This window comes from Salmo salar, chromosome ssa12 (assembly GCF_905237065.1).
Source record: "Salmo salar chromosome ssa12, Ssal_v3.1, whole genome shotgun sequence".
Classification (NCBI taxonomy): Eukaryota; Metazoa; Chordata; class Actinopteri; order Salmoniformes; family Salmonidae; genus Salmo; species Salmo salar.
The window spans coordinates 12,810,001-12,822,660 of record NC_059453.1 but is presented as its reverse complement, the minus strand read 5'-3'; the positions used below and the strand labels follow the sequence as shown (position 1 = coordinate 12,822,660).

At 43.3% G+C, this 12,660-nt stretch overlaps 1 protein-coding gene across 2 annotated transcripts in view; it reads left to right on the top strand.

Annotated features, from left to right (window-relative positions):
- The first annotated feature begins 6,673 nt into the window (after positions 1-6,673).
- The window catches only part of LOC106564221 (protein GPR108), a 24,336-nt gene continuing 18,349 nt past the window's right edge, over positions 6,674-12,660 (top strand). For both annotated transcript variants that reach the window (XR_006757868.1, XM_045690734.1), the window contains exons 1-5: positions 6,674-6,976; positions 7,644-7,754; positions 7,844-7,894; positions 11,022-11,107; positions 11,228-11,307. Coding sequence is in view for 1 of the 2 variants with exons in the window: in XM_045690734.1 (XP_045546690.1) it covers positions 6,890-6,976; positions 7,644-7,754; positions 7,844-7,894; positions 11,022-11,107; positions 11,228-11,307 (415 nt within the window). In the remaining variant the exon portion in view is untranslated. The remainder of the gene's footprint in view (positions 6,977-7,643; positions 7,755-7,843; positions 7,895-11,021; positions 11,108-11,227; positions 11,308-12,660) is intronic.

The following is a 12,660-nucleotide window of genomic DNA, read 5'->3' as shown; positions in this document are numbered from 1 at the left end:
TTGACAGCTGTGCCATATAGATTGAAAAATAGTTGGGAAGAGATTATCAATGTGCCGATTCCATGGCACATGGTTTATGAATATATGGCTCCTGAGTGGCGCAGCACTGCATCTCAGTGCTAGAGGCATCACTACAGACCCTGGTTTGATTCCAGGCTGTATCACAACTGGCCGTGATTGGGAGTGCCATAGGGTGGCGCACAATTGGTCCAGTGTCATCTGCGTTAGTGTTTGGCTGGGGTAGGCCGTCATTGTAAATAAGAATTTGTTCTTAACTGACTTGCCTGGTTAAATAAAATAATTAACTGATACACAAAACAACGCTGGATTCCAAACTGAGTTTTTCAATTGAAAATATTATACAAAATCCTTGCAACCAATAGATGTTATCTATATGGGGGGTATAACCATCCAAGCTCTGCATATTTTTGCTATGAAGAGACAGAATCATTAGATCATTTGTTTTGGTACTGTCCATATGTTGCTTGTTTTTGGTCGCAGGTTCAGGAATGGCTGAAGAATTGCAACATTTACCTGGAGATAACTCTGCAAATAGCACTGCTGGGTGATTTAAAAAGTCATAGTCAATCGATCAATAATAGTCTTAGAATTTTTTTATCTGTAATTTAAAATCTGTAGAAACTGTGAGAATAGAAAGGCTCAGAACTTTTGTGAAACATTACAGCACAGTTGAAAAATATATGGCAAATGGGATACTGGATGGTGTTCAGAGATTGATGGGAGGGGTTGAGTCGAGCTGAAGGATGGGACTAAAAATAACGAGATAACTAATGTATAATATACTGTGTCTGTAAAATGTATATAGGTTCAGAACTTTTGTGAAACAGCACTGTTGAAAAATCAGAGATAGAGATAGATGGGAAGGGGTTAAGGGTAGCTGAAGGATGGGAGGGTTCGGGAAAATAATAAAGGAAAATATATGTTTAAAATATATAGATTTATATATATAGATATATGGGGGATTGGAAATGATGCAATGATTCCACATTGATAGAAGCGACAATCTATCTGCAATATGAAAGCTGATCTACCTCTAAAGGACTGAATGCGCAGCCTCAACATCCCATGTTGAGTGAACAGTTCCCTTTGGGGTTTTGTGCCTAAGACTAAAAAAAATGAAGAGCTTTTCAAATGCACATCGTGTAGCGTTTACAAAAGACATCAGTGACTGGAATAATGTTACCTTAGTTAAAAAGAACTGGATTTCACTCTGGATAATAGCGTCTGCTAAACAACTAAAATGTAAATGAAGGATGTATTATCATAAACAAGATAGGCTGTCTAGCTGCAACATTATGAATGTTTAAAGAAATGCTCCGGTACTTTGGCAACTAGTTAGTATTTCTTAAACCTCCCGCTTTGGGCTGGATGTGTCAATGTGTGAAATGCTTACTTTGAAAGCCACTGTTTTCTGGAAGCTGTGCTGCACCATTTTCCCTACATTTCCCCCCCACAGGGGCAGGCCTCTAGCAATTTGACCTCCAGACAATGAGGTTCAGCCTCACCATTTGACTGACAACTAGCAAGGATCACACACAGCAGAGAAAGAGAGAGAGAGAGCAATGACGTGGTGCACATATCTGCACATGAGGTATTATGACATTTTTGAGGACCACTTTTGGCCCTGGGGTCTACTTTCAGAACGACTGGCTAAAAAGTATACAAAAGTACCAGAGAATCCCTTCAACTGTCTTGAATGAGCCTCATGTCTCAGGTGAAGTCACTGCTCAGGGAAAGCTCAGAGACTTTGCTTTTTAATGGTCGAATAAGAGAGAAAAAAAGAAGGAACCCGCACACTGCTCTTGATAGTATCACTGCTCTTTAATAAGCTTTACGTATCGGCCTCACGGCCTTCATCAAAGCTTTAAGGGAAATATGTTTTATATCTTTGCCTATAGGAGCTTGCAAGTAAGCATTTCACTGTGCCATTTAAACCCGCTGTATTCTGTGCACGTGATGAATAAACGTTTGATTTGATTTATAGTAGACTACACTGCATAAGTATATAAAGGTATTTTTATATATTTTTAAGCTTTTAATATTTCTACGTCATTATCCCTACACAAACACATTAATCTGATCCATTCATGAAATCCTTCATTTCATTGAATTAAGAAAAATTGTTATCATGAGATTATTGTGGTCACAGGTCCCAAAGTGCAGTCATCATCATCAACACAATCACCACCATCATCATTTTTATTTATTTTATTTCACCTTTATTTAACCGGGTAGGCTAGTTGAGAACAAGTTCTCATTTGCAACTGCGACCTGGCCAAGATAAAGCAAAGCAGTTTGACACATACAACAACACAGAGTTACACATGGAATAAACAAACATACAATCAATAATACAGTAGGAAAATCTATATACAGCATGTGCAAATGAGGTTGGATAAGAGAGGTTAGGCAACAAATAGGCCATGGTGGAAAAATAATTACAATATAGCAATTAAACACTGGAATGGGAGGATGTGCAGAGGATGAATGTGCAAGTTGAAATAGATTAGATGGGCTAGAATGTGCAAGTTGAGGTAGATTAGATGGGCTATTTACAGACGAGCTATGATCAGGTGCAGTGATCTGTGAGCTGCTCTGACAGCTGGTGCTTAAAGCTAGTGAGGGAGGTAAGAGTCTCCAGCTTCAGAGATTTTTGTAGTTCGTTCCAGTCATTGGCAGCAGAGAACTGGAAGGAGAGGCAGCCAAAGGAAGAATTGGCTTTGGGGGTGACCAGTGAGATATACCTGCTGGAGTGCGTGCTACGGGTGGGTGCTGCAATGGTGACCAGTGAGCTGAGATAAGGCGGGGCTTTACCTAGCAGAGACTTGTAGATGACCTGGAGCCAGTGGGTTTGGCGACGAGTATGAAGGGAGGGCCAGCCAACGAGAGCATACAGGTCGTAGTGGTGGGTAGTATATGGGGCTTTGGTGACAAAACGGATGGCACTGTGATAGACTGCATCCAATTTGTTGAGTAGAGTGTTGGAGGCTATTTTGTAGATGACATCGCCGAAGTCAAGGATTGGTAGGATGTTCAGTTTTACGAGGGTATGTTTGGCAGCATGAGTGAAGGATGCTCTGTTGCGAAATAGGAAGCCGATTCTAGATTTAATTTTGGATTGGAGATGCTTAATGTGAGTCTGGAAGGAGAGTTTACAGTCCAACCAGACACCTAGGTATTTGTAGTTGTCCACATATTCTAAGTCAGAACCGTCCAGAGTACTGATGCTGGACGGGCGGGCAGGTGCGGGCAGCGATCGGTTGAAGAGCATGCATTTAGTTTTACTTGCATTTAAGCGCAGTTGGAGGCCACGGAAGAGAGTCGGCCCGAGAATTGAACTCTGTGGCACCCCCATAGAGACTGCCAGAGGTCCGGACAACAGGCCCTCCAATTTGACATACTGAACTCTATCGGAGAAGTAGTTGGTGAAACAAGTGAGGCAATCATTTGAGAAACCAAGGCTGTTGAGTCTGCCAATAAGTATGTTGTGTTTGAGTCGAAAGCCTTAGCCAGGTCGATGAATACGGCTGCACAGTAATGTCTCTTATCGATGGCGGTTATGATATCGTTAAGGACCTTGAGCGTGGCTGAGGTGCACCCATGACCAGCTCTGAAACCAGGGCTGCAGGCCCAGGCCGCGTCCTCAGAGCATGCGCAGACCAGCTGGCTGGTGTGTTTACGGACATATTCAATCAATCCTTATCCCAGTCTGCTGTTCCCACATGCTTCAAGAGGGCCACCATTGTTCCTGTTCCCAAGAAAGCTAAGGTAACTGAGCTAAATGACTACCGCCCCGTAGCACTCACTTCCGTTATCATGAAGTGCTTTGAGAGACTAGTCAAGGATCATATCACCTCCACCCTACCTGACACCCTAGACTCACTCCAATTTGCTTACCGCACCAATAGGTCCACAGATGATGCAATCGCAATCACACTGCACACTGCCCTAACCCATCTGGACAAGAGGAATACCTATGTAAGAATGCTGTTCACCCTGGGTCTCGACCCCCCCTGTGCAACTGGGTCCTGGACTTCCTGACGGGCCGCCCCCAGGTGGTGAGGGTAGGTAACAACATCTCCACCCCGCTGATCCTCAACACTGGGGCCCCACAAGGGTGCATTCTCAGCCCTCTCCTGTATTCCCTGTTCACCCACGACTGCGTGGCCATGCACGCCTCCACCTCAATCATGAAGTTTGCAGACGACACTACAGAAGAAGGCACAGCAGCGCCTCTTCAACCTCAGAAGGCTGAAGAAATTCGGCTTGTCACCAAAAACACTTGCAAACTTTTACAGATGCACAATCGAGAGCATCCTGTCGGGCTGTATCACCGCCTGGTACGGCAACTGCTCCGCCCATAACCGTAAGGCTCTCCAGAGGGTAGTGAGGTCTGCACAACGCATCACCAGGGGCAAACTACCTGCCCTCCAGGACACCTACACCACCCAATGTCACAGGAAGGCCAAAAAGATCATCAAGGACAACAACCACCCGAGCCACTGCCTGTTCACCCCGTTATCATCCAGAAGGCGAGGTCAGTACAGGTGCATCAAAGCTGGGACCGAGAGACTGAAAAACAGCTTCTATCTCAAGGCCATCAGACTGTTAAACAGCCATCACTAACATTGAGTGGCTGCTGCAAACATACTGACTCAACTCCAGCCACTTTAATAATGGAAAGATTGATGTAATAAACGTATCACTAGCCACTTTAAACAATGCCACTTTATATAATGTTTACATACCCTACATTACTCATCTCATATGTACATACTGTACTCTATACCATCTACTGCATCTTGCCTATGCCGTTCGGCCATCACTCATTCATATATTTTTATTTACATATTCTTATTCATTCCTTTACACTTGTGTGTATAAGGTAGTTGTTTTGAAATGTTAGGTTAGATTACTTGTTAGATATTACTGCATGGTCAGAACTAGAAGCACAAGCATTTTGCCACACTGGCATTAACATCTGCTAACCATGAATAGATATAGGTCTGTAGCAGATTGGGTCTAGAGTCTCCTAGACCCAAACTATGGCAATCTCAGACGATACGAAAGAGAGGTTGAACAGGCTAGTAATAGGGGTTGCAACAATTTCGGCAGATAATTTTATAAAGAAAGGGTCCAGATTGTCTAGCCCAGCTGATTTGTAGGGGTCCAGATTTTGCAGCTCTTTCAGAACATCAGCTATCTGGATTTGGGTGAAGGAGAAGTGGGGGACTTGGAGTTGCTGTGGGGAGCGCAGGGCTGTTGACCGGGGTAGGGGTAACCAGGTGGAAAGCATGACCAGCCGTAGAAAAATGCTTATTGAAATTCTCAATTATTGTGGATTTATCGGTAGTGACAGTGTTTCCTAGCCTCAGTGCAGTGGGTAGCTGGGAGGAGGTGCTCTTATTCTCCATGGATTTTACAGTGTCCCAGAACTTTTTGGAGTTTGTGCTGCAGGATGCAAATTTCTGTTTGAAAAAGCTAGCCTTAGCTTTCCTAACTGCCTGTGATATTTGGTTCCTAACTTCCCTGAAAAGTTGCATATCACGGGGGCTATTCGATGCTAATGCAGTAGGCCACAGGATGTTTTTGTGCTGGTCAAGGGCAGTCAGGTCTGGAGTGAACCAAGGGCTATATCTGTTCCTGGTTCTACATTTTTTGAATGGAGCATGCTTATTTAAGATGGTGAGGAAGGCACTTTTAAGAATAACCAGGTATCCTCAGCTGACGGGATGAGGTCAATGTCATTCCAGGATACCTTGGCCAGGTCGATTAGAAAGGCCTGCTCGCTGAAGTGTTTTAGGGAGCGTTTGACAGTGATGAGGGGTGGTTGTTTGACCGCAGACCCATTACGGATGCAGGCATGAGGCAGTGATCGCTGAGATCTTGGTTGAATACAGCAGAGGTGTGGCGAGTTAGTTAGGATGAAATCTATGAGGGTGCCCGTGTTTACGGATTTGGGGTTGTACCTGGTAGGTTCACACCATGTGTGAGATTGAGGGCATCAAGCTTAGATTGTAGGATTGCCGGGGTGTTAAGCATGGCCCAGTTTAGGTCACCTAGCAGCACGAGCTCTGAAGATAGATGGGGGCAAACAATTCACATATGGTGTCCCGGGCACAGCTGGGGGCAGAGGGTGGTCTATAGCAAGCGGCAACGGTGAGAGACTTGTTTCTGGAAAGGTGCATTTTTAGAAGTAGAAGCTCGAATTGTTTTGGTACAGACCTGGGGCACGATAGCATAGATTCAAGGCTTAATGTACAGACAAAGGTATGGTAGGAAGAGAGTACATTGGAGGTAAACCTAGGCATTGAGTAATGATGAGAGAGATATAGTCTCTAGAGAAGTTTAAACCAGGTGATGTCATTGCATATGTGGGAGGTGGAACAACATGGTTGGTTAAGGCATACTGAGCAGGGCTAGAGGCTCTACAGTGAAATAAGACAGTAATCACTAACCAGGACAGTAATGAACAAAGGCATATTAGCCAAGTGATCGTATGGATCCAGTGAGTGGTTGGACTGACTTATTTTAGTCTAACCCTGACTGATGCATTGAGAACAAACATTTACAAAAGTAGTTATTTCTCGAGAAACGACATTCAGTCTTTGGAGAAGACTGTTTAAACCTTAGCTAGTGTTTTCTCTTGTCCTACACCCTCCCTCCGCCTGGGAGCACCGTAGCAGAGTGATCACGGGTCACTCTGGTGACGTGTAAGTAGCAATGATACCAGGAAGTGTGAACTAGGGAAGCAAAATAGTTTTGGTAAATTGATTATTTTCACTCGTTATCAAGGAATATAATTTATTCTGTAGTGAATAGGTGTATACTCTAGTTGTGTAACATATTACCAGCCGTCTAGCTAGCCATGGGACGACATGGGCGCGTTGGTTTAGCGGTGTTTGTACTCGTGCTGGTCTTTTGCGAAGCAAGAAGACACAAACTCGCTCTAAAGGTAAAATAACACCAATCTTGCTTTAACGTTACTTCATACACTGTGTTCTCAGGTAGTGTGGACTTATAGCCAATAACATGCGAAATTGAGATAGCGGTAGCAAAGTTCCACAAATGTAACTTCTTCAAAATGCATCGCGCTAGCTAACTTTGTTTTGCCCTTTTTAGCCATAGCTAAGCTAGCTAGCTAACGTGTAGCGCTTTTATAGCCCCTACGTCAGGGGATTTCTGCAACTTTGTTTGCTAGCTACTACTAATCACTTAACTTAGTCAGCCAACTAAATAGTTTGTTAACTAGGCAACCTTTTAATGTGTCTGTGATTTTTACACTTGACTGTCATAGAAACGTTGCAGCTAAACAACTAGAAAACGGTTAGTTAGCTAGCTGTCTAACGTTACATCAGCTGAGATGTTAAAGCATTCAGATAGTGTATCTAGCTAAGTTAGCTATGTACAACTTCAGTGTTTTCATGATCCATCTTTCACATTGATATTTGTCATACTTGGATAACAAATGCCACCTCTCTCCCTCCTCCTTTCTCACCTCGTCAACCCCCCCAAAACTCTCTTCGCCCCCCCCCAAACTCTCTTCCTCCAACCCGTCTCTCCCCCATCCCTCCCACTCTCCCCTCCCTCCATCTCTCTCTCTCCCTCCACCTCTCTTTCAGAATGACACTAGATTTGTGGTTCATCTCAACACCTTTGGTTTCTTTGCCAACGGAACTCTGGACGTCAACGTTCTCTCCCTGAGACTGCCTGAGGACAACAGCAAGCACCCTGTAAGAACAACTGGCGTGTGTACAGCTTGCTCTCTGGCTGTATTGTCTCCAGTTAGTGAATTGTGTCATTGTTTTCTCTCTCCATATAGGTGGGATTCAGTCTCTCCAAGTCTCGTGTTAATGGAGTGCTGTCCTACACAGTGAGTAGATCTCATCAAACCAAATCACTTTTGCAACTGTTCCGTTATCTGAAATGAATGCACGCTCTGGAACGCCCCGCCAGCCAATCAAAATCGACTATTCAACAATACCATGGTATAGGTATTACTATCAGTAGATAAGGAGGTGAGGTATAGGTTTCCATTGTGAGACATTAGGTGTTTCTCTAAATGCAATCTACCGTGCCCGAGCACTGGAGGGTCGGAACATGAGTCCAAATCAAAGTGAAACGGAGCGTGAAGGGCACTTTTCAGGTGTGTACTCCGTTTGTTCCATATTTTTGTTCATATTTTCAAATATCAAAATATCACGCGTCAATGGAAAGTATGAACAGACATATGAAACAACCCAAGAAAAAAACTACAGTAAAAAAAGTATAAAAATGATTTGATCTGAAGCAAATGTTGCCTATTCACATCTCATATGTTCCCTGAATACAATATTTTGTCTTGATAAGTTAATACATGTGTTCATTTTGCCATGTTTACCGGCCCACAATACCCACTGTAGTGAGCATAGAACGCAAGCCCATAGTAATTCAATAGGGCTAACATTAACTGGCTAGCTACTACTGTTAGCTAGCAAGCTACCCACAAAGAATTGAATCTACCTTGCTTAACATTAGTTTTAGGTCATTTTTGCCTGTTAAAACCTCTCTAGGGTAGCGTCCCACCTGCGGGACACACTCCCAACAGCCAGTGAAATAGCAGGGCGGCAAATTCAAAACAGCATAAATCTCATTCAAATTTCTCAAACATAGAACTATTATATCCCATTTTAAAGATACACTTCTCGTTAATCCAACCACATTGTCTGATTTCAAAAAGGCTTTATGGCGAAAGCAAAACATTAGATTATGTTAGGATAGCACCTACACAAAAAAAAAATGCCATTTTCCAAGCAAGGGGAGGTGTCACAAAAACAGAAATACAGCTAAAATTAAGCACTAATCTTTGACGATCTTCATCAGATGACACTCATCGGACATCATGTTACACAATACATGTATGTTTTGTTCGATCAAGTTCATATTTATATCCAAAAACCCCATTTTACATTGGCGTGTAATGTTCAGAAATGTATTGCTTCCCAAAACTTCCGGTGAATGAGCACATCAATTTACAGAAATACTCATTATAAACGTTGATAAAATAAACAACTCTTATTTAAAGCATTACAGATAAACTTCTCCTTAATGCAACCGCTGTGTTAGATTTCAAAAAACTTTACAGCGAAAACACACTTTACAATAATCTGAGTACAGCATTCAGACACGAAACCAAACCCGCCATTTTGTGGCGTCAACAAATCTCAGAAATAACAGTATAAATATTCCATTACCTTTGATGATCTTCATCAGAAGGCACTCACAGGAATCCCAGGTCCACAATAAATGTTGTTTTGTTCGATAAAGTCCATAATTTATGTCCAAATACCTCCTTTTTGTTTGCGCGTTCGGTCGAGTACTCCAAATGATGGAAGAGCGTGGGAAAATGGCATGACGAAAAGTCAAAAAAAGTTATATTTACATTCGTAGAAACATGTCAAACGATGTATAGCGTCAATCTTTAGGGTGTTTTTAACATAAATCTTCCATAATATTCCAACCGGACGATAACAATGACTTCAAAAAACAAACGGAACGCAGCTACCTCTCACGTGAACGCGCGCCAGTTAACTCATGTCTTTTTTTCAGTAATCAACTTCCAGGTCATGTTATTCTCCCTCTATAAACAGTAGAATCGTGAAGCAACGTTCTAAAGACTGTTGACATTAGTGGAAGCTGTAGGAAGTGCAAAATGAACCCTAAGTTACTGTATGTTAGATAGGGAACCACTTGAAAAAACTACAAGCCTCAGATTTCCCACTTCCTGGTTGGATTTTCCTCAGGTTTTTGCCTGCCATATGAGTTCTGTTATACTCACAGACAACAGTCAAACAGTTTTAGAAACTTCAGAGTGTTTTCTATCCAAATCTACTACTATTGTGCATATCCTACCTTCTGAGCCTGAGTAGCAAGAAGTTTACTCTGGGCACGCTTTCATCCGGACATCAAAATACTGCCCCCTACCCCAAAGAAGTTAAACTATCTGTTTAACTACATTATTACGATTCACATATAGCTAGCTGATAATTATGAAGTAAAACGTTTGCTTTGTGTATATCTTGTTTGGTCTCCATTGTTGCCATTGTCCTGGCTGGAAGAAGGTTCAGTGAACAGTGAGGTGAAGCGTGAGGTAATACACTAGGGGGAGTGAAAGTGCTGCTCAAATGTACTTGTTTTTTGTGTTCTCCACACTCGTTTTCACAAGAACGTCCTCGGAGAATGCACTTGGAGCGTGAGTGTGGAGCAAGGTAGTATGCATATTGAGAAACTCCCATTATGTTTTACTGTCAGTACATATACTAGGTAATACATTGTTTTAGTACCGTTTCATATGATACTACCAAAAAAGATTATGCCCTATGATCTAAAAAAGGTGCTTGGTCCTGTTATAAAATTATTATAAAGTTGTGTTTTATAAATTTGGTGAAAAGTTTTAAGCAACAGCAACTAGTCTCTTATATGCGCCAGTCCAACAATGTCCACTTCACTTTCATGCGCATATCACAGTTGGCAGCTGTAATCCGCCAGTCTCATCCCCTACCTGACCTCGCTCACCTGCTTCTCTCCGTCAGCTCTTCCTGCTCATCTATTCCTCCATCAGTTTGTAGCCATGACGGCGAGTGGGGGATGCAGACCCTGATCAGTCTTCTGCTCTTACACTTGTACATTCGATACATTGGAGGAGAGTGAGCAAAGTTGGTTATCATTTAATCCCTGGTACAACCAAGAGCACACAGGCCACGCCAGTCTGATTTTGATATCATTTCCCAAACCATGTCGCGGGGCGTTTTAAACTATTTCCCCGGGTCGCTTATTGTTTTGAAAACAAACAGCGTTGTTCAGTCATGTTACCTAGCAACCTGGTAACTTAACGTTAGGTCTAGGCAAATTTGATTGGCACAGGAAGAAAGGAAAAGGGTCGCTGTTCTTGAGATAGGTAGGATTCATATAGGCCTAATGTAATGTTTCTAAAAGGTTGTGTAGTAATGTTTGTTCTCCAGGCGGAGGAAACGGAGGTGTGTCCGCTCAGCAAACAAAGCAGTGTCGAGCCCCTCTTCCTCTTCCTCATTGACACCAACAACCTCAGGTACGGTTTTCTGTCTGTGGGTGAGAGAGATCAAATCAGCTGGGTTTTTTGTGCCTAGTGAATACGTGTGTGTGTGTGTGTGTGTGTCAAAAACTGTGTGTGTTCTCCTCTCTTCTGTAGAGTCAATGTGAAGTCTTATGGAGACCAGGACAGTGTTTTGACCCAGCTGAAGACAGACAAGACACTCACTAAAGACTCAGGTCAGCACTATATACCTCCCTTCAATAAAACGCAGTACGTTAGCAGTGGCGTAGTGCAGTCCCCCCGGGGGGGGGGGGGTTGTTGCCATGGTGCAGAGAACTATCGTTTTAAAGCTAGTCTCATGGCTATTTTGCGCATGTCAAAAATGAAATAAATATATTTATTTATATGTATTTGCAGTTTAATGAGGGGAAATAAGTATTTGACCCCTCTGCAAAACATGACTTAGTACTTGGTGGCAAAACCCTTGTTGGCAATCACAGAGGTCAGACGTTTCTTGTAGTTGGCCACCAGGTTTGCACACATCTCAGGAGGGATTTTGTCCCAGTCCTCTTTGCAGATCTTCTCCAAGTCATTAAGGTTTCGAGGCTGACGTTTGGCAACTCGAACCTTCAGCTCCCTCCACAGATTTTCTATGGGATTAAGGTCTGGAGACTGGCTAGGCCACTCCAGGACCTTAATGTGCTTCTTCTTGAGCCACTCCTTTGTTGCCTTGGCCGTGTGTTTTGGGTCGTTGTCATGCTGGAATACCCATCCACGACCCATTTTCAATGCCCTTGTTGAGGGAAGGAGGTTCTCACCCAAGATTTGACGGTACATGGCCCCGTCCATTGTCCCTTTGATGCGGTGATGTTGTCCTGTCCCCTTAGCAGAAAAACACCCCCAAAGCATAATGTTTCCACCCTCCATGTTTGATGGTGGGGATGGTATTCTTGGGGTCATAGGCAGCATTCCTCCTCCTCCAAACACGGCGAGTTGAGTTGATGCCAAAGAGCTCAATTTTGGTCTCATCTGACCACAACACTTTCACCCAGTTGTCCTCTGCCAATGAACATCTGAATGGTTCAAACTTCAGACGGGCATGTATATGTATTCTTGAGCGGGGGGACCTTGCGGGCGCTGCAGGATTTCAGTCCTTCATGGCGTAGTGTGTTACCAATTGTTTTCTTGGTGACTATGGTCCCAGCTGCCTTGAAATCATTGTAGTTCTGGGCTGATTCCTCACCGTTCTCATGATCATTGCAACTCCACGAGGTGAGATCTTGCATGGAGCCCCAGGCCGAGGGATATTGACAGTTCTTTTGTTTCTTCCATTTGCGAATAATCGCACCAAATGTTGTCACCTTCTCACCAAGCTGCTTGGCGATGGTCTTGTAGCCCATTCCAGCCTTGTGTAGGTCTACAATCTTGTCCCTGACATCCTTGGAGAGCTTTTTGGTCTTGGCCATGGTGGAGAGTTTGGAATCTGATTGATTGCTTCTGTGGACAGGTGTCTTTTATACAGGTAACAAACTGAGATTAGAGTGTGCTCCTAATCTCAGCTCGTTACCTGTATAAAAGACACCTGGGAG